This window comes from Henckelia pumila, chromosome 1, assembly GCF_033568475.1.
Source record: "Henckelia pumila isolate YLH828 chromosome 1, ASM3356847v2, whole genome shotgun sequence".
NCBI classification, from domain to species: Eukaryota; Viridiplantae; Streptophyta; class Magnoliopsida; order Lamiales; family Gesneriaceae; genus Henckelia; species Henckelia pumila.
The window spans coordinates 82,404,118-82,426,041 of record NC_133120.1 but is presented as its reverse complement, the minus strand read 5'-3'; the positions used below and the strand labels follow the sequence as shown (position 1 = coordinate 82,426,041).

Below are 21,924 nucleotides of genomic sequence, written 5' to 3'. Positions count from 1 at the left end.
GAAAATTCCTTTTATATTTTATTATATGTTGTCAAATTTTGTTTTTAATATTTCGTAATTATTATTATTTTGGTAATTTTAGTTGGTTTGAAGCCTACGTGGTTCTGTGTTGTGCATTATCACATCAATATCAAGTTTTCATAGAAAAACTATCAAGATTGTCAAATTTTGAAAAATATTATATCAAGATTAAAATCTAACCACCCAAAAGTTCGAAATCAGGGGAAAAAAACATGACTAAAAGTGCAATTTTAACTAGTTTTTAGACACACTCTGTTGCCCTGTGCATGGGCCAGCATGGCTGTCTATTGCCCTGTCTATTTTTACACACCACACTGTTAAAATACAGCATTCATCACTCCATTCCAAGACTTGAAGCCACAGCCCACACGACTTCCAAGTTTTCATCAATATTAAAACACATATAATCCTTGCTTCATTCTTTAAAATTGGCTGAATATGGTAAATTAGAATGGTCCTCTGATACATGCATGGGCTAGCTGAACCTCAAACACACACACCCCAGAAAACAGAGCTTAAATCATTCATTAACTTGTCATGCAGGGCCAGCCAGGGTACCCAAGAAGCTCCTAAATTCTCAATCATATATATGAGTGAAATTGCATCAGCATGAATGAAGGAGCATTCAGTGTTTGGAATGCAGAGGGGTCAGTTTATTGAATATTTATTGGCAGAAAAACAAACCAAATAATTGAATACATCAAGCTCTATAACATGTTTTTGCTTTATATATATTCTACTTTTCTTCGTGTACGTGCTGCAACTATCAGGATACTACTCTAAGCTTCAATGGACTTGATACAAATGAAAAGAATTTCCCCTAATTGCTTTTGTAAGATATACATATACAACATAAAGTTAAATCTTTGATGCCATGACCATCACAGATAACTCTCCCACAACAGACAGGGGTCAACCTTCCAAGTGGCAATGCTTCAGTTGAGAAACGAGTCAAAGAACGAGTCGTCTCTTGGTTCTTCCTTGGCTATCGACTGGGAATTCTCTGTCTGTTGCATATGATTGGCATAGGCACCTGCAGAGTTTCCGAACCCCGAGAATCCGAAACTATCGGTGTCGTGGAGCATTTGAAGTGTGTATGGTGTTTGGTGTTGCATTGTTTGCATTCTCGTCGGGTTCGGGTAGCTTGTCCCGTTGGAATGGGTGCCGATAGCAGAGGGTCTTATTGCGGTTGGGGCGTTGTTGGCGGCGGTTGGTGGCGGCCTGCTCATAGTGTAGCTGCCACTACCGCGTGCTGCGGGGACATCATGGTTGTGCTTCCCCTCGTATGTAGTGATCACCGCCCTTAAGTCGTGGGATGCTCGCTCTACATGTTTCCTAACCGGACAACCATTGTATGTGCATTTGTAGTAGCTCCTGCAGGAATGTGAGAATAGCAGTCATTAAGGTTTTGTTTTCAAATCTGAGATATATATTATATATGTACTTGTCTCAATTTGGTTACAGACTTAGTTAGTGTTTGTGAGAGCTTCTAGAATAACTTCTCAGCTTTTCGTTAACAAAATTTCAAATATTTGTTAACGTAAAAGTTGAGAAGTGCTTTTCTAAGAAGCTCGTCCGAACACTAACCTTAGACAAAGCCAGATATTTACCTAGGATTCGGGTTGCCCTTAACCACTTTCTGTCCATACTTCCTCCATCTATAACCATCGTCAAGAATGTCGATATCACTTGTCGTTTGAACGACGATTCTTGGCTCTCGAACGGTTCTACTACCAGCAGTTGATATCCCTTCATTCTCATTTTCCCCTTTCCTGAAAAACAACATCATGTAAGATTAGAATCCATGCTATTGATTGATTTCAGACATCATCTGATTATAGAAACTTGGTCCTAATCCCACTCACCATCTCTTGGCCTCTGGTTCATTCTCGTCCTCATCTTTCGAGTTACTAAGTGAGGATCCCTGTTCAAAATCATCATCTCCAAAAGAAGCAGATGAATTCTCGGGTGGGGTTGCCACAGATTCCATCTGACCATTCTCAAGAAACGAGTTTGATTGGTTTTGGATTCCAAAGTTATTGTATGCAACATTCTGAACCGAATTATTAGACGACGATCTCCGAGTAGATTGAGGCTTCGGATGATTATGATTCCCTTTGTATACTATTTCAGTAATGTGTCCATCCAAATTCCTCTCCACCTTCTTCTTCGTGGGACAGTTCGGAAACGTGCATTTGTAGTAACTCCGAGGATTGTCGCTTCCCTTGACTTGTTTTTGTCCATACTTCCTCCAATTGTAACCATCGTCGGATCTTTTTTGCTCCCTAACATACTGAGATGGTTGACCATATTGGATCAACTGATTAGGCTGTGGGGTAGATGTATTCTCCAAGCTGCTTTGAATCGTGGATATTTCTTGAGAACCGAAACTATGCATTTGGGATGGTTCTGATTTTAGTGCAGACTTTATTGTAGGAAACTCAGTTCGCTTGTCAAGTAAATGAAACGTTCCCTTTTCTTGCTGTTGTCTTCTGAATGAATCCTGTTAGATAAACGTTTGATTGTTGACTTGTCAGCAGCATTATTAAATATATACAAATTGCTTTGACATTTCAAATTGCATATAGAATATAATTATACATTCAAGACTAAGAAAGAAATTTCATCCTTCTTTCCAATTATTGTACAATCTATTAATCAATTTCACAAGATTTTACCAAGAAAGTGCAAGAGAGAATCAGTCCCGTATTCAAACCTAACAGAGTTGAATATGATCTTATAACATAGAAAACTACTATGTGCCTAATTTTATTGGCAAAAAGAAGAAGCTAAAACCTTCACGGAAACTTGGTAAATCTTGATCAAAGAACGTAAATATACCGTAGAATTGGAGGGAAAAATGGATGATGCAGAATCATGAGAAGGCCTTGTAAGGGAATGGAAAGAGAAGTCAGAAAACTTGGTGTCCTCCTGATCCAGCTTAGCAGCAAAAGCCCCGGTTGTCGGAGAAGGAAGAACCTGAACAAAGACAACATTTCAATACATTAGAAGAGATACATACAAGAAATGAATGAATACTCTTGAAGAAACAAACTTACATTAGCGCCAGAAGAGAAAAGAACAGGGGAATCAAGCAGCACAGAAGGGCTCAAACTCGGAGGAATGGAAAGATAAGAAGAAGGAGAAACAGGTGGCGGAGAAACCGGCAAAGAAGACGGCGGAAACGACTTGTACTTTGGGATTTCTATGCTTTTTTGGTGATCGGAGTTGACCCAGTTGAAAGAAGATTTCTCTTGATTCATGGCCGATGAAGATTGATCAGCAGCAAGAAGATCGGAAGTGAAGTATTGGGTGGAGAAATTGGAGAAGCTTTGGTGATGAGATTGACAGGTATTCAAGCTGCCTCCAGAAGAAGCCATATAAGTTGAATGGATCAAAGATCTTTTGGGGTCAGTGTGGGAAAGAAGGTAGAAAATAAATATAAATAGATTGAACACAAATTAAAGGGAGTTTCTTAGAAGCTTACATTTAATTTTGACCGTGGAAACTTTGCATTTTTTGGTCAATTTTTGTGGGTTTGACCAGCTCTTGGCGGCTGATTCAGACAAGAGGTTTGATCCCCTGCGGACGAGTTCACCTATCCATCCCCCACCTAATTCTAATTTCACACTAACACGTCTGTAAATATATTTTTTTTTATTTAATCGACACAAACATCAAACATGAAACAACCACCTATGGTGTACGCTGTAGGAGATGATTCGTTCTTTTTTCATGGTGACGTGCATGTTCGTTATATATTATATACATACATATTTATGAATTATAGTTTTGACTTTTTGGGTTCGTGAATTGAGATGATGCTTGACCAAATAAGGCAACCCAGGAAGTTGATGCTCAACATGTTTTCAACTACGTTTATCTATGTTTGTATGTTAGTTTTTTTTGTAATCGTACTTCTATATATAATTTTTAATAATATGAGAACTCGTATTTGTTATTTTTCAATGTGTATTGATTAAGTCCAGATTTAATTGCGTTTTTATTTGGTTAAATATGATAAAAAAAATATATATATAAGCAAATCATGGTTAATCATTTTCTTTACCATACTATTGTTTTGAAAACCATATAATAATGGGCACTAGTGCTTAATAATAATAATATATGCTTGAAAAATAAATGCATATATGAACCAATATAATAATAATAGTATCAAATACATAAAATAAATTGATTGATGACTTCTTTTACTTGGCGTAGACGACATGCCGAAGTTGAATTCCACCAGATTGATGAATTTTGTTACCGAAAATAGCATTTGTAATGTTATACATGGAATCATTGTCAACTGGAGTAAACACACACACTTTAATTCAAAAATTAAAATTCATTCAGTAATTTTTTACTGAGACTATAAACATAAAACATGGTATATATCGTCACAATTATTTATCTAGACGAATACTGAATACTCAAAAAAAAAAAAAAAATTAAATACAATCATAAACATAAAACATTAAGGTCATATTTAGGTTAGTAGATTTGCAATGATTGTCGACTTATTTTGATTAACAATATTTCAAATTCATTATATCATATTAAATAATTTCAATAATAATTATATTCTTTAAACACATTATAAATCCATTTCTCAAATCCTCACAAATCAATCCCAACCGTAATATAAGAGAATATAACTATGGAAGGTAACAAAAAATTTCTTTTCTGATAAGACGTCATTTTGGGATCATTCGGAGGAAACTGCAAAACACGGAATTAATGCACGTGGTTCCATAAAATAATAATGGTGGTGATGATAAGTCTTGCACAACAGCTTTATGGGAGTAAGACCATTGGACCTACATTTGATACTTTGGTAGCCACAAGATTTAAATTGGCCACAATTAGTGTATACAAACTTTATTTATGTTATCATTTATATGAACAATAAATAAAACTATAAAAGGCAATGAGAGGCGCCTCAAAAAACGATCTTTATTGTGTATCAGGAAAATTTTGATGTACAAATTATTAAACAAAAAACTATGGATGTACAACCACCTATCAATCCTCCACTGAAACAAACGGAATCTGACTCACATTATATTCCAATTGATGGTCACCAAAATACTTTTTTTTTTTTTTGAACAAAGCATAAAAATGTATTCAAACAAAGTCTGAGTACAGTTACATCATAAATTAAAGAAGGTAATGACCAGCATGATTCGTTGATCTTTTGACAAAGCATCAGATGAAAGGATTATATTTGTGAAGTGCAATTCTTTTAGCCAAATGAGGGCTTCCCTGATCCCTAACACCTCAGCAATCTTAGGATCAGAAATTCCAGGAAGACTGCCATGAATAGCTGCCACTACAGTCCCTTGATCATTACCAAAATACCTTGATATACAAATTATTACACAAAATACAATGAAGTACCTGGGAATGGGAAGAACTAACAGTCAAGAGGTTCACACGTTGGAAATAAGTTGACTTGTGGTAGCTTCAGCTTAAAGAACAAAAGTATGGCAGGCTGCCAAGTCCATTGGGAGTAAGCAAGTCCTCCAGGTGGAGAAGAGTCATGGCTTGTAAACAGCTGATTCTTGGTAGGGACAAAACACCTGCATCCTCGAATATGAACTGTACCATACCGATTTACATGGTAAAGAATGATGGCAAACAACAGCCAGCTTTGATCACCAGACTGCAACTTAATACACTTATCCGAATTTATGTAAAGATCGACCGGTTCATTTGGTTTAAGTTTACCCCATATGTCAATTCTAATTGTTTTCTGTCGCTAGAAGCAGCATCCTTGTTAAAATTCGGGCCAAATGACCACAGAATTGCACTCTCCAAAGCACTTTGCAGGAGACTAAAAATCAGGCCTAAGTGAGAAAATCAAATCTGTCGGGAGGTAGAGGGAGGAGGCTCATGTCTGATAAATTGCAGTTACTGGCAGCTCCTTTTCGATCCATATTACCATTTTGATGCCATTTATGGAAACAACAAACCTCAAATTCACATGCTTCAATTTTCAATATTCACCGTATCCATTGTTAAACCAAGGAAACTCGTTTCCAACAGTTTTTATATTCAACATATTCTATCATATGAAGACAAGCTAAAATGCTGGTAACAAAGAGCAAAACTGAAGAAGGCGACCTCTTACAATTCAAATCTGTGGCATCAACTATACAGAAGAATGTATGCCCTCAACTATTTACACAAATTAATAACTGTGCATTTATAAGTTTTGCTTTTGTTCATGTATAAAACAATATTTATGACCACGTGTTATTTCAGGATAAAATCAACACTAGGGGAATCAGTTATTTTAAGAGATGGAGGTGGACAGAAGAAAAAACCAAAAGGCCTGTCGGGTAGATATAGGATTCATGGTATGATCTTCACCCCCCATTCCACCGTGCGTTAGGAAAATTTCCTGTAGCAAAAATGCTTTGGCAAAAATAACTCTTGACTGCTTTTCATGAATCACTCCAACTATCCTCATCGTCATCGTCGCTGCCAGCCAGGGCCTGTGATATTCTCCAGGTTCATTAATATGACCTTGATTTACACAATACTACAGCATAAATGCATGTTCAAAGAAACAAGAAACCTGTCGGATAGCATTCGCTTTCTCCAAAATTGCAGCAACTTTAAGATTAGTTCTGGGACCTCGAATGCTAGGCTTTGTCGCCAATGCAGGTCTCAGGTTGAAGGACTGTCAAATGAAAATGATATTGAGCAATCATCTGAAAATAACATTATAGATATTAAAATTCATAACAATCAATGTGCACTCACCTTGGTCCTTATTTGCTCCAACAGTGAATCTTTTTCCTCCACTTTTGGTATCTCAGCTTTAATTCGTGGGGTAACTTTCCTTAGCTGCAAAACAATCGACACTGAAAATATGCACTTCAAAGAATCAACATTGTTTTTTTAGAGCAAGAAGGTCAAAGATACTTACTTTGCTTTTATCAAGAGCAGTGACAGTATCAATAAGAGGATTTTGAGGTAGAGGCAATTTCCTTGTTCGATTCTCATTTGTGTTTCCACCCTCCACATCCGGTGATGCAAATTTAATCACTGAAAATGGAACGACGAACTCCGGCTTTACATTTTCTATCTTTTGTATATGGTTGATTGTCTCATGCGTCAAGACACCGGCCTCCAAATTAGTGGAACTGTGCTCAACCTCCTTTTTGCTTGAGGCAATGTCAGGGGAAATTTGATTAACATCTTCCGCATAAATTAAAGCGAATGTCTCTGAAGATGACAGGGTGACCTCTTGCTTCTCATTTTCCGTGTTTGAAGAAGGGCCAACAATCTCCTGAATCAAGGGACTGTGCGCTACCTTCTCTTTATTTGGTATTGTATCATGAGAAAATTGAACCAAAGATCCGTTCGATTCTCCAGGGAATGAACTAACGTCATGGGTGGAAGCGGAAGGGGTGGAGGTTCCTTGAGAGAATTCCTCTTGTTGATTCTCCCCCTGTATGGTAGAAACTGTCTGTTCAACCTTTCCCAGTCTCCACTGAACCGGAGGAAGAGGTGGCAAAGGAGGAAATTCTCCCAGATTGATTGAATTTGCTTCCAAAAAACAATTACCAGTTGGAAGCATAGAACCTAAAGTATGATCGGAATGCTTAGAGACATCAACTTCGTTGTTGCTTGGTGCTGGAAGCTCCGCTAATATAGGCTGATCAGGAAAGCTAACAAGTGAACAATTTGAAGCGGAATTACTGGCTGCTTGATGATCATCAACCTCTAGCATATGCTGGTCAAGTGTAGACCCTGCATGTATTACACCAGAATCCATGAACTCTTGACTGCGTTGGGTAGCTAGCTCGCTGGCTTGTTCTTGTGGTGTTGTTTCCATTATATTGTAAAAACAAACATTGTGATATAAGAGGTCCCTTTGTTGGCACAACTTTTGTTCTGGATCTAAGTTAATATGCTCTGAGGAAGACTGGGTTGTTGCAGTATTGGCCAAATCCATGCAATGTTTTGAACTGCAATCCAGATTAACAATTGTATCTGCTTCTTCAGACTTTGGATGATTGTAACAGATAGTGTCACAAAATATTCTGTTCAAATCTGATGGGGCTACATTTTTTTGACTTACTTCCTCCCCTAAGCCAGATTCCCCTTGTCTTTCCAAGACACAATTCTTGTCATTCTCAAGTTTATCGGGATTCGAATCCTCAAAACAAGGTATACCATCATTTACCAATTGATTGATACTAAGAGTTGAACAGACACCATTTTGGCCAACATTATCAGCAACAGAAAGCACACTAACGGCCACAACTGCAATCCCTGATACATCAGTCCGTGAATTAGGCTCACTCAACAAGACATTATTATCGTTCAATGGCGTAAGTTCGGGAGATGCAGGGATATCTGTTGCTTCTTGAGCACAGGAGCTCCTACATGAGGTGATTCCACCATTTTCTACAATATCTGTCGGCCCTACAAAATTCTCTTGTTTAAAACACAAACTTTCTAGAGCTGTTAAATCATGGGAGGGAGCAACATCTGTGATTCCTGTGACCTTCGATCCCAGAACTTCACAAGACTTGAGAGTTTCAACCGCCAGAGTTTTATTTATTGTTGTCTCCTTATCAAGATTAACAACTTCACTGTCATGAGTATCTAAACCTATCTCTATCCAATCTTGAGAGCATTTTACATGTGATGCTATTATATTTGGTGAACAAATCTGATTGTGAACTGATCTATTACCGCCATGCTCTTCTGTGTCAACGGTTTGAGCATTACCAAGGGATGTTTTCTCGAGTTCCTCGCCAAGAGCAGCCTCCATGATAGATGAGAAGTCATTAGAAGCACTAGCAGAAGCATTTAAGGCCGCATTATCTGACTCGTCAATTGATTTTTCTTCTTTTGGAAGTGCTGAAAGGAAACTATGTCCATCATGACCTGAATTGGAAAAATCAAATCTATAGTTTTCAGACAACTCTAAATCTCCATCATTTGATTCATCCTCGACAAGATTATCAATAGAAATCATCTGTGATACATTACCTTTGTTTGGAGGAAGACTAGTTCGATTACTTGGCAAAAAAACTAGGTCATCACCTAGATGTAGGTTCTCTTGATTCGAATCGTCAGTATGCTGCTTATGAGAAGAAATGGCAGCAATTGTGGCGTCACAAGAATTATCGGAGATAGTAGTATTGCATGATTCATTCTCACTATTTGATCTCTGAACTGTGTTACTTCTGGCTGAGGAACTTGGGGAATTATCGTCTAGTTGAATTTTGGAGTCAAAGACACTGAGAGAACATCCTGGATCTACAGCCAGTTTTTCTTTCTCTGCTTCGCCACTGGCAAGGGACGAGTTTTCATCGCACTCAGGTTCTGACAGGTCATCCCGATCAAGGTCATCCACTTGCACGAAATCAAAAGACACTGCAATTGGACTATCTGTGGTAAGACACAAATTTGCACATGCTGTATTCCCATCAATTGATTTATGCATCAGATGAACTCCTGAAGAGGAAAGCAGGGAATCATGTTCCGACTGCAAACTGAAATCAGAGAAGCTGGGAGAACATGCTGCGTCAGAGGCCGGATTTGTCTCAACTTCTTTATCTGAAATATTTAACTTTTCACCTAATTCAGGTGCCTTTAAGATAATTTCTCCCAAAGTGTGTTCTGAATTAGAATCTTCTAATGCAGGATTCAAACCGGAAAGGTTCTTATCAGAAATCTGCTTTACAAAGTCAGGACAGTGGTTGGTGATAGAACGTGCGCCAGTGCACGTATCATCAGAAACTGCAGATTTGGTGTGGTGAGCCATAGGACAATCTTCATCTGCAGTTTTCTGGAAAAATGGTGCTTTGATGATCTCAATGTCAGGTGTATAGGCAGCAACATAATGTTCAGATTGTGTGCTATCAGCTGAAGTATTTGGAAAGCACAAAGTAGAGAAACTAGAAATCTCTTTGCCGGATGAATGATTCTCATCATCAGACACAATAGAGTTTCCGGTAGATTGAGAATCTGTCGAATGAAAGTGTTGTTCCTCAGTGGCAATTACATCAAAAGTCGGCAGCTGTCTATTGATACAAGAGCTAATATTAGTTTTTTCTCTCAATTCAGAGTCTGTATCAAGTTCTGACTCAATGGCTGTTGGTGCATCCACGAAATTGTCTATCTCACTGACAAAATCATCAGTTAGATAACCAATTAAGCTGTCATATCCTTTACTTTCTCCATCAACAAGCATATCCTTTTCACTAGTTACCCGATCACAAGAGTATGTGACACTATCTTCTACAATCCTAGAATATGAATTGTCTTCCTTCAAAATTTTACAAGTGGAAACCTCATCTTGCTCATGCATGGATGGTTTCAGCGTAATATCCTCTCTCTGTGGAAATGGAAGACTTCTTTTCCTCTCCACATTGTCTCTGTCTGCATTCATTCCAAATTGAAGTACTCCAGAACTAGCGTCATCATGATCAGTCGTTGGCAATGTCATCAAGGATGATGAATTCATGGTGATTTCATGAAGCACTTTATGCTCCGGAGAAGCAGTTTCTAATAATTTTTCCATGTAGCTCTGCCCAGTTTTCAAGTCAAGTGGGAATCCGTTCAGCCTTCTCTTTAATTGCACACGACGTGCAGGACTGCTTTCGCCATTTCCATCATGATCCTCCATGAAAAGTTGATGAAGCCTGAAAAATTTAAGATGAATATGAGATGTATTTTAAATTGAAGTGTAGCAATGGCAAATTAAAATACAATTGTCTCACTTTGCATGTGAAGATGGTAAAACTTCAGGGGTTCCTCCATTCCTCCTGTATGTCCCTTTTCTCTGTTTGTCATGCAAATTATACAGTCAAGTAATGGACAGTTCTGCAGGACTGTAAGATGTAAGAGGAACTGTTTGGCAGAACTGAAGAAAAAGAGAAGCAGGGGGCGCAAAGAAAGATTCCTAATGGTGTTACATATTATGAAATCATCATGCTCGGTACTTTACCACTTAAGGCTATCATACGTGATTACTATACTATTTAGGTGTCCGTATAAATGTACAAGAAAGTAGTGCATGTAAAATAAAAGAAAATTAATCTGGCATACTTATTCTCTCCAAAAAAGAGCGAGTTTCCAAGATATCCAGGTCAAAATACAGAGTGTAGGGACCGACCTAGGATATGGAACAGGAGAATCCGAGGTGGCAAAACAAAAATTTTTGGAAGAATTATTTATTAAAATTTCAATTTTTTGCTGATGACTAACCCCCTTCACCCTTCCTCTAAACTCACCTGAGTATAGGTGATATATACAGGGGGCTATATGTTGTACAAAAAATCAAATGAATTTTTACCACTAAAAAGACAAACGAAGTTATTGGGTGTTGAAACTCCTAGGTAAACTTCAGCAGTGCTGATGCTAAAAGCTGCTATCAATTGTTTAGGAATTACCTTGGTTTTGTGGATCTTTTTCTCCTTCTGAATATCAGTACTATTCCTTTCAATGGAAGATGCCTCTATTTTGAAAAATGACGGATCCGTATAGCGTTTCAGGCATGCCCCAGCTCCAGCAGTATCAAATCTAAAGGTTGGTATCAATGAGATGGTCATTTTGATGGAATACAATAGTCAATCAATCTAAAAGAATCAAAAGCTCATACTTGTCTAAAAGAAATAACCGAGGAGGACCCCTGCATTCTTCATATGAATCCATTATAAACCGAGGTAAATTTTCCTTGGTCACTATATTATGGTCCATCTGTAGATTAGGATGCCAATCAACACCTGCATCGTAATGTTTAAACCATAATGTTTACATTCAAAGCATATCCAGGCCTCTTAAGAGCAAAAGATGTGGCGCGAAAGAAGACCAAGTCCCTTACAAATTAGTATCCTTAGAAAAACTAAAATTCATATAACTCTCTAGAACTAGAAGATGGAGGATGTTATTCTCGTATTCACTCTCACACAGAGCTCAGAAAGGGGAACCCATGGAACAAGGACGGAAATCCAGCAGCCAGCTCTGGAGATTCGCCACTTCAATGAACCGTTCAGTCAATCATTGCATAAGTTCCAACAAGAAGAGTCAAATGAACAACCACACAGCTTGGATTTTCTCAGAAGTACATAACCAAAATCATCAGAGTGTTGACAAGGACAAGCAACTACGAAGGCCCCATAACCAGGTTTACTAGCAAGGGATTAAAAGTATAATCAGAATAAGAGCTTGTTCTAACCAGCATTGTTCATTATTGAAGAATGATCTGTCCGGGAGAGAAATGCCTTCTCGATGGCCGGAAACTCAGCCTCAAGCTGTTGAACTCGAGATAATAAGTTGTGCCCTCTTGTAGCAGTCACCATCACTTCGTCATGTAGTTCATGAAAAATCACCGCCGCAAACCTTCAAAGAAAAATTCAAAATGATGATAACAACAATCAGATTCATTTCTCACTATATGTCAAAGTGAACTGTGGGGTGAAGATCAGTTGGTGTGACTGATGGTGGGTTATGTAACATTAAGAAATAACACCATTCATGTAAAAAAATGTCCAAAATACATGAAAGAAGTCGATACTATTCCTATCTGCATTAAAAAAAAAAGAAAAAAAGAAAAAGAAATGAAACAAGGAAAAAGATGAAAGTTAGAACTGCACAACCACTAATACTAAATGGACTGCAGGCTGTTACAAAAAATGGATAACAGTCTGAAGTAAGTGGAATCACAAAAGCTAAAAGTATCCTCGTTTCATGTGAGCAGGCGAGATTTCATATGTGTGGAAACACACAATAACTAGCTTTGGTACAACTGACTAACTGAGAAGCTAAATTCACATTGAAATAATAGTAAAGAAGCCATAGTTGGTCCCAAAGGTGGCTTGGCTGCCTTTCCTAACCGTAATAAATAAAAAGGATGGCATGTCCAGCTGATTGAGAAAAACACAGCATTTTCTTTGTTAAGATATTTCTAGCAAAGTATTTGACAACATAAATTCCCGCAAGCACATTAAAGGTTTGAATGAAATTCAGGGGGAAAAGATCGTAGGCTGTAATCCAGATTTTTAAAAAAAATTAAAAGGACCCGCAACACAAAAAAGAAAAGAAAAAACGAAGTTGCAAACCATGATTATGGATAACTTGACATAGATCTCAGCCCACAGGATTCCCCGAGCACACAAGTTCAACCTCAAGAACTCTCGATTCCCCACATTTTAATACAAAAAGGCAAAATTCAAACACAAAGAACATCCAAACCACGAGGCTAAGATTTTTTTCAAAAAAAATAACTGACTCGGAGAGGTCCCCCAGCTGGCGGAGGAGGCCGACGAAGCCAGACATGGCCACTCCTTCGAGCAATGCCTCCGGATCATCCTTATCGGCGGCAGTATACAGCTGCGGATCAGCTAAACTGTACTCGGACCTTATCTCGTACCTGGCAATCGGCATTTTCCTATCTTCAAACCCTAACAGGATTTCAAAATCTTCAAAGAAATATCAAAATTCCAGTTTCTTAAGCATCTACGCACATGGAAGATGTATGCATGTGGGGCGGGGAGAATGAGAATGACAAGAGGAGAAGAGAAGAGAAGGGGAGCCCAGTTATTTTCTGTTGACTCCGTTCACTCTGTCACCTTTATTAACTAGCAACGGTGTTCATAAATAAATAATAATATCATTCAAAAATAAATAAATAATATATTTATACACCGCTCGCCTCTTAGAATAAAATAAATAATTAGATAAAATAATAATTCTAATTATCAAAACGTATATCGAGAGTTTATCTAATTTCCATAGAAACATATCAATTAATTTTCATCGTCATTAAAAAAAACAATAAATTCAAGACCCTGAGGTTTGGGATATGATTACTTAAATTTGAGTAGCAAAATGGAAAAGAGATGCAGTAATTTAATTCTGATGAAAATTGAATAAGAAGTACAGGAATGCTCGATTAAAATTTATACTATATTTTACGTTTAAAAAACTTCAACAATACGTCACTTGTTAAATTAATAGTGTAGAATATGTACATACAAATATGCAACATGCAATATAATAGTGTAGATATGTGCATACAAATATGCAATAAGAACAATACATGCTTACTCTCAAAAAAAAAAAAAAGAACAATACATGCTTTTTATATTTAGTTACATATGTAATTAAATAATATAATTTTTTGGTTAACAGATCATGATAGTGTTTGGTTTGCTACTTTTTGTTATAGGCTGAGAATTTTTGGGAGATGCGGAGGAATAATTCATAATTGGGGATTAAAAATTCAAAATAGGGCCATGGCCCCCGGGTGCCGCGCATGATTGGATTGTCTTAATAAAGAGTGATTTACGACTTACAAGTTTTTTTTGTTCCTTTTTCTGTTTTCTTTCTTGGATTTATACAGACACACACACTAAACTCTGAATATAAAACAATTATTTTATATCTGTATTGTTTAATTCTGGATATAAAACAATTATCACGTGCATCTAAATTATTATGGTCAAGTTTTTTTTTTTTTAATGTATATGTTTATACAGTTGGCATATAAAGGCGTGATCTAACCAATGATTTAATAATATTTAAAGCGTGGGGTTGGAGCAAAATAAGGACATGGTTTCCATTAAAACAGTAATCCCGTGTCCGCTAATTGTGGAGGAATATGGTATGGATGTCACGAATCTAAAAAGTTGTTTTCTTGGACATACATATATGTAATATGTTTGTTACCAAATCAATATATATTTATGTATTATTTATATTTAATAATAATGTGTTGATGTGGTCATACATTGTAATCACGTAATCTTCACTTTAAAGCAGCTTTGGTTATTTGCATGTTAAGTTTTCTACCATTATGCCTACCCATCCTCCAAGTCCAAGCCAATCATTGGTTATGTGTGCAACTTGTAATATCATATATTTAGGGAAGAGTTTTTATTTATTTAAAATGAATTTTAGTTGAGATTATTTTGTAGTTGGTGAGAAGCTAAAGTAAAAAATATTTGGAAATAGAAGTTGAAAGTTAATATAAACTAAAGTTTAGTGTTTAGAAAATAATTGCTTCCAAGCTTAATTTTTAGCTAAATGACAACCATACTCTTTTGATTATTTAATTTTTGATACTCGCACTATAAAAAGTGAGTTTATATATTATTATTACATTATGAATTTTGTATCAAAAATATTTTATTTTTTATAACATGAATACTTGAAAAAATATATATAAGATTAATAAAAATATAAATATAAAAAATGACAAAATTTGTATAAATATACAAAATATTTACAAAAATTTATGAAAATGATATATGTATATATATTTAAATAAATGTTTGTAATAATAATGTAGAATTTTAAAAAATATTTTTTTTAAAAAAACGCTTGTAATAATAATGTAAAATTTAAAAAAATATTTTTTTAAAAAAAATGCTTGTAATAAAAATGTAAAATTAAAAAAAATAAAAGCATATGTAATATGATAAGTTTATTAAGGGTATAAATGTCAACTTGTAATATAATATATCTTAAACAAAAAAGTAGAAGCAAAAAAAAAATCAAATTTTAGCTTATTACTTTTGAGTAAAAGTTGTAAAAGTTAAAACAGAATTTAACATTTGCAAACACTAAAAAATACTTCTATATAAATAGAAGCTAAGCAACGCTTTGCAGAAGTTTTACCAAACATTCCCTTAATCTTCCATGCTTTTATTTTTTTTCTTTTCTCTTTTTTTTTTTTTTACATATTTTTACAGATTATGTGTGCAACTTGTATATCATGTTGTGTAAAATAATAAATATCTAGTGTAGGGACATAGAACGGTCCAAATTAACATTGTAATAATTAATTGGAAAAAATTATATTTGTTGAAAATATATATAAATATATATTATTATTTATTGTTGAATTTTGAAGGTTGAAAGTTGAAAATTGAGTTGTAAAATATTGAAAATTAGTGTGTGATGATGTAATTAATGATGTATTAATTTTTGACTAATCTCCAATTGAGATCTATAAATAGGTCTCTCCATTTGTGTAGAAAAACACAATTGAATTGAGAGAAAAATATTGTGAAGTGTAGAGTTTGATATATTTTGAGTTTTGGAGTTTTTACTTTTTACCATAAATTTTTACTTTTTCACAACACGTTATCAGCACGATCGCTCGAAGGTTCTCTATATTTTCCCACGCTCCAAAATACAAGAAGAAATCAAAAATATTCAACAAGTAAGAATTTTTATTTTACTGTTTATATATTTTTATTGTGTATATATTAATATATAATATCATGTTATGAAAAAAATAGTTTTTTTTTCAAAACTTGTTATAAATCCTGGGAGGATGTTAAGACGATATCCCACACTCTCGGTAAGGGATACGACAAGTATAAAAGCCTCTAAGGTTTTTAAACAATAACGTGATATATATTTATTATGTATATATATTAACTATATTAATATATAATTTCATGTTATTATATAAAAGGTTGTCTATGACACTGACCTTATAATAACGTGATATGATATATATTATTGTGTATTTATATACTAACCATATTAGTATAATTTCACAATATTATATAAAAGGTTGTCTACGACACCGACCTTATAATAATGTGATATGATATACATAATTATTTAATTATGATTATCATTATATGCATTGCATCATTATCACGAATTTTTATTCAACACATACTCGATTTTTTTCTTACCCCCAACGGTCACAAACGATCACAAACGGCTAGTTTTTGTCCTATAAATATGTTCACTCAAACTCATTTTCAATCACACCAAATTCATTCTTTCTCTCAAAATATTTTATCCTCGGTTTTTTCGAAGATGGAGATGATGACATTTATAAGGATATTTTTCATAACGACTATGATCATCATGCTCACGAGTCTTTTACTCACCAGCGATTTTCCAACACATATTTTTTCTCTATTTGCATACGCACTTGTAATTTACGTTCTTCCATTATTTTGTATTGTCATATTTATGGAAATTAACTAATAAAATGCATTGTTATTTTCTAGTACCACCATGTCGAACTTGGCGAAACTCGAATTCATTGCACTTGATATAACCGGAAAGAATTATATGCCATGGACCCTCGATGTAGAAATGCATCTCGAGTCATTGGGTCTTAACGAAACTATCAAAGAAAATAACATATCATCCTCACAAGATAAAGCAAAAGCGATGATATTTTTACGCAGACATCTTGATGAGGGGTTGAAATGTGAATATTTGACCGAAAAAGACCCAATGATTTTGTGGAAAGGGTTAAAAGAACGTTTTGAGCATATACGGGAAGTTATACTTCCGACCGCACGAGATGAATGGAATACTTTAAGATTCCAAGATTTTAAAAAGGTGAGTGATTATAATTCTGGGATGTATCGAATTGTCTCACAGCTGAAATTTTGTGGGCATAATATTACTGAGATGGAAATGCTTGAAAAGACATTTTTCACATTCCACGCATCAAATATAACTCTACAACAGCAATATAGAGTGCGTGGATTTTCAAGATACTCAGAACTCATCGCATGTTTACTCGTGGCGGAAAAAAATAATGAATTGCTCATGAGAAATCATCAGTCCAGACCTACTGGTTCAACGGCATTTCCTGAAGCAAATGTCGTAAGTAAAAATGAAAACCAAAATCAAAGATATAGACAAGATTTTGGTCGAGGTCGTGGACGAGGACGTGGGCGTAGAAATGATCGCGGTCGTGGTCGAGGCCGTGGATTTGAAAATAAAAGAGATAGTTATTTCAATAACTCATCTCAAAGGAACGTCACGAACCACCCACAAAAGAGGCAGCATGATAATACGGGTGAAAATGAAAATCATCCAAAAAGAACTGAGAGTGTTTGTTATAGATGTGGCACTCCAGGACATTGATCAAGAACTTGTCGAGCCCCTGAGCATCTGTGTAAGCTCTATAAAGATTCAATAAAGGGGAAAGAAAAAGAGACCAATTTTACTGAAAACATTGACCATGCAAGTGGTTCAATGAATTTAGATGCTGCCTACTTTTTGAATGATTTCGAAGATATTGATTAAATGTACTGGTGGGAAAAGAATGTAACAATGTAATTTTTATATTGTAAAACATATTATATTTTGCATGTATTGTTTTATTCTGCAATTAAATTGTAACATATTATAATTTGCATGTATCTTTCTTAATTCATTTTATTGCATATTGTTTTTGAAGATCATTATGGAAAATGCTATGATCAAAGATGGAAATAATGCACTGGAAGTTTGCATACCAGATAGTGGTACAACGCACACTATTCTCAGAAATGAAAAATATTTTTTGGAATTAAAACCAACAAAAACAATGGTGAATACAATATCAGGTCCTGTAGACTTGATTGAAGGATGTGGCAAAGCACAATTTTTGTTACCTAATGGTACAAAATTTTTGATAAATAGTGCTTTATATTCACCACGATCACAAAGAAATTTGTTGAGTTTTAATGATATATATTCTCATGGTTATGATACGGAAACAATAACCGAAGGAAATGAGAAATATATGTGTCTTACTACATATAAATCAGGAAAGAAATATGTAGTTGAGAAATTATCAATGCTCCATACTGGATAGCATTATACACATATAAGTCCAATCGAATCAAATATGGTTATTGGAAATTCTTCAATACTAACAAATTGGCATGATCGATTGGGACATCCTGGTTCAATAATGATGCGAAGGATTATAGAAAATACAAGTGGTCATCCACTGAAAGACCAGAAGATCTTTCAGAATAATAAGTTTCAGTGTAAAGCATGTTCTCTGAGGAAACTTATTATAAGACCATCACCAGCTAAAATCCAAAAGGAATCACCCATATTTCTTGAACGTATTCAAGGTGATATTTGTGGGCCAATTCATCCACCATGTGGACCATTTCGATACTTTATGGTATTGATCGATGCCTCTAGCAGATGGTCACATATGTTTATTGTCCACTCGGAATGTGGCATTTGCAAAATTGATGGCTCAAATAATAAAATTGCGGAATCAATTTCCCGAATATACGATCAAGAAAATAAGACTTGATAATGCTGGAGAATTTACTTCCCAGACTTTTAACGACTATTGTATGTCGATGGGAATTACTGTTGAACATCCTGTAGCTCATGTTCATACACAAAATGGATTAGCTGAATCATTGATTAAACGTCTGCAATTGATTGCTAGACCAATGATTATGAGAACGAAACTCCCTATTTCTATATGGGGACATGCAATTTTTCATGCTGCTGCATTGATTCGCATCAGGCCAAGTGCATATCATAAACACTCCCCATTGCAGCTTGTATTTGGCAAAAAACCAGATATTTCTCATTTGAGAATTTTTGGATGTATGGTGTATGTGCCTATTGCACCACCTCAAAGAACAAAAATGGGACCTCAAAGAAAGAATGGTATTTATATCGGCTATGATAGTCCATCAATCATTAGATATCTTGAGGCTCAGACAGGCGATGTGTTTACAGCACGGTTTGCTGATTGTCATTTTGATGAAAATAACTTCCCAATGTTAGGGGGAGAAAAGAAACACATCGAAAAAGAAATCACATGGTATGTACCATCATTATTACATTTGGATCCTAGAACTAAACAATGTGATAAAGATGTACAGCAAATTGTGCATTTGCAAAGAATAGCAAATCAAATGCCAGATGCATTTGCAGACACAAAAGGGGTAACAAAATCATATATACGTGCTGTAAATGCCCCTGCTCGAGTTGAAATTTCAAAGAAACAAAATGAAGACATTCATGATGTCATAAAACGCCTGAAGCGTGGAAGGCCAGTCGGTTCAAAGGATAAAAATCCTTGGAAAAGAAAATACATAGAGAAAAATGATGATCAGAAAATAGAAAATGGTGTTCCAGAAGAAACACACGATGATGAAAATATTCTATCAGAACCACAAACTGACGAGAATCATGAAATCTCTATCAATTATATTAATACTGGAAAAATATGGAACCGAAAGAATGTACAAGATATTGATGAGATATTTTCGTACAATGTGGCATGTGACATCGTAAATGAAGATAATGAACCAAAATCTTTTGGTGAATGCAAAACTCGAAAGGATTGGTCAAAATGGAAAGATGCCATCCAGGTTGAATTAAATTCGCTAAATAAACGTAGTGTTTTTGGACCTATAGTCCTTACACCTAAAGGTGTTAAACCTGTTGGGTACAAATAGGTTTTTATTCGAAAGAGAAATGAGAAAAATGAAATAGTGAGATATAAAGCTCGACTTGTTGCACAAGGTTTTTCTAAAAGACCTGGAATTGATTATGAAGAAACATATTCTCCTGTTATGGATGCAATTACGTTTCGGTATTTGATCAGTTTAGCAGTGTCTGAAAACTTGGACATGCGTCTAATGGATGTTGTTACAGCTTATTTATACGGATCACTTGATAGTGATATATACATGAAAATCCCTGAAGGATTTAAGATGCTAGAAGCACAAAGTTCAGAACCCAGAGAATTTTATTCTGTGAAATTACAAAGATCATTGTATGGGTTAAAGCAATCCGGCCGAATGTGGTATAATCGGCTAAGTGAACACTTGATGAAAAAGGGATATGTAAATGATCCAATATGCCCTTGTGTTTTCATCAAGAAAACAACATCGGGATGCGTGATTATTGCTGTATATGTTGATGATTTAAACATCATTGGAACGAATAAAGAAATTCAAGAAGTGATGTTATACTTGAAGGAAGAATTTGAAATGAAAGACCTTGGAAAAACCAAGTATTGTCTTGGTTTACAAATTGAACAAAAAGAATGTGGAATTTTTGTTCACCAGTCTAATTATACAGAGAAGGTCCTTAAACGTTTCAATATGGATCAATCAAATCCTTTAAGTACTCCAATGGTTGTCAGATCATTGAATATAGAAAAGGATCCATTTCGTCCATGTGAAGATGATGAAGTTGTTCTTGGTCCTGAAGTACCATATCTAAGTGCCATTGGTGCCCTTATGTATCTTGCAAATTGCACTAGACCAGACATATCTTTTGCAGTAAATTTATTGGCAAGATTCAGTTCATGTCCAACGAAGAGGCACTGGAACGGAATTAAACATATATTCCGTTATTTACGAGGAACGACGGATTTGGGACTTTTGTATCCAAAAGATACAAATCAGAGAATAATTGGTTATGCTGATGCTGGATACTTATCTGATCCACATAAGGCACGTTCCCAAACCGGATATGTATTTACTCGTGGAGGCACTGCAATCTCTTGGCGATCACAGAAACAAACACTTGTTACAACTTCATCAAATCATGCCGAGATTATTGCACTACATGAAGCAAGCCGTGAATGTGTCTGGCTTAAATCAATGACTCGGCATATCCAAACTTCTTGCGGATTATCAGTGGACAAGAATCCAATCACACTGTATGAAGATAATGCCGCATGTGTTGCCCAAATGAAAGAAGGATACATCAAAAGTGACAGAACTAAACATATTCCTCCTAAATTTTTTGCATACACTCAAGAGCTGGAGAAGAATAAAGATATTGATATCTGTTACATTCAATCAAGTGAGAACTCATCCGATCTCTTCACAAAGGCACTTCCCACGACGATATTCAGAAAACACATTTATAATATTGGGATGCGCAATCTACGAAATATGTGAAGAATCATTCATGTTGACATCAGGGGGAGTTTACGTGGCTGCACTCTTTTTTCCTTACTATGGTTTTTGTCCCAATGGGTTTTTCCTAGTAAGGTTTTTAACGAGGCAGTATACAACACGTAATGTAGATAATCATTCTATCATGATCATCATCACAAGGGGGAGTGTTGAAAATATATATAAATATATATTATTATTTATTATTGAATGTTGAAGGTTG

At 35.4% G+C, this 21,924-nt stretch overlaps 2 protein-coding genes across 4 annotated transcripts; both read right to left on the bottom strand.

Annotated features, from left to right (window-relative positions):
* Positions 1-635: 635 nt before the first annotated feature.
* Positions 636-3,429, bottom strand: LOC140881853 (probable WRKY transcription factor 33). Its single transcript, XM_073287484.1, has 5 exons — positions 3,081-3,429; positions 2,863-3,000; positions 1,887-2,524; positions 1,632-1,793; positions 636-1,395 (listed from the first exon to the last, which is right to left on the bottom strand). Exons 1-5 carry the CDS (start codon positions 3,399-3,401, stop codon positions 957-959), a joined length of 1,698 nt encoding a protein of 565 aa, XP_073143585.1. The 5' UTR covers positions 3,402-3,429; the 3' UTR covers positions 636-956.
* Positions 3,430-5,217: 1,788 nt separating this feature from the next.
* Positions 5,218-13,606, bottom strand: LOC140881841 (protein SCAR2-like). Of its 3 annotated transcripts, none has more exons than XM_073287470.1 (10): positions 13,286-13,606; positions 12,233-12,396; positions 11,657-11,780; positions 11,448-11,577; positions 10,776-10,837; positions 9,040-10,697; positions 6,962-8,934; positions 6,796-6,879; positions 6,608-6,712; positions 5,218-6,524 (listed from the first exon to the last, which is right to left on the bottom strand). In XM_073287470.1, the coding sequence occupies exons 1-10, from the start codon at positions 13,438-13,440 to the stop codon at positions 6,474-6,476; spliced, it is 4,506 nt and encodes a 1,501-aa protein (XP_073143571.1). In that variant the 5' UTR covers positions 13,441-13,606; the 3' UTR covers positions 5,218-6,473. The 3 variants fall into 3 exon arrangements, 2 of the variants coding, with proteins under 2 accessions (XP_073143571.1, XP_073143557.1); XR_012150069.1 differs by having other exon boundaries at positions 5,247-5,356; positions 5,425-6,524; positions 6,962-10,697; XM_073287456.1 differs by having other exon boundaries at positions 6,962-10,697.
* Positions 13,607-21,924: the final 8,318 nt, after the last annotated feature.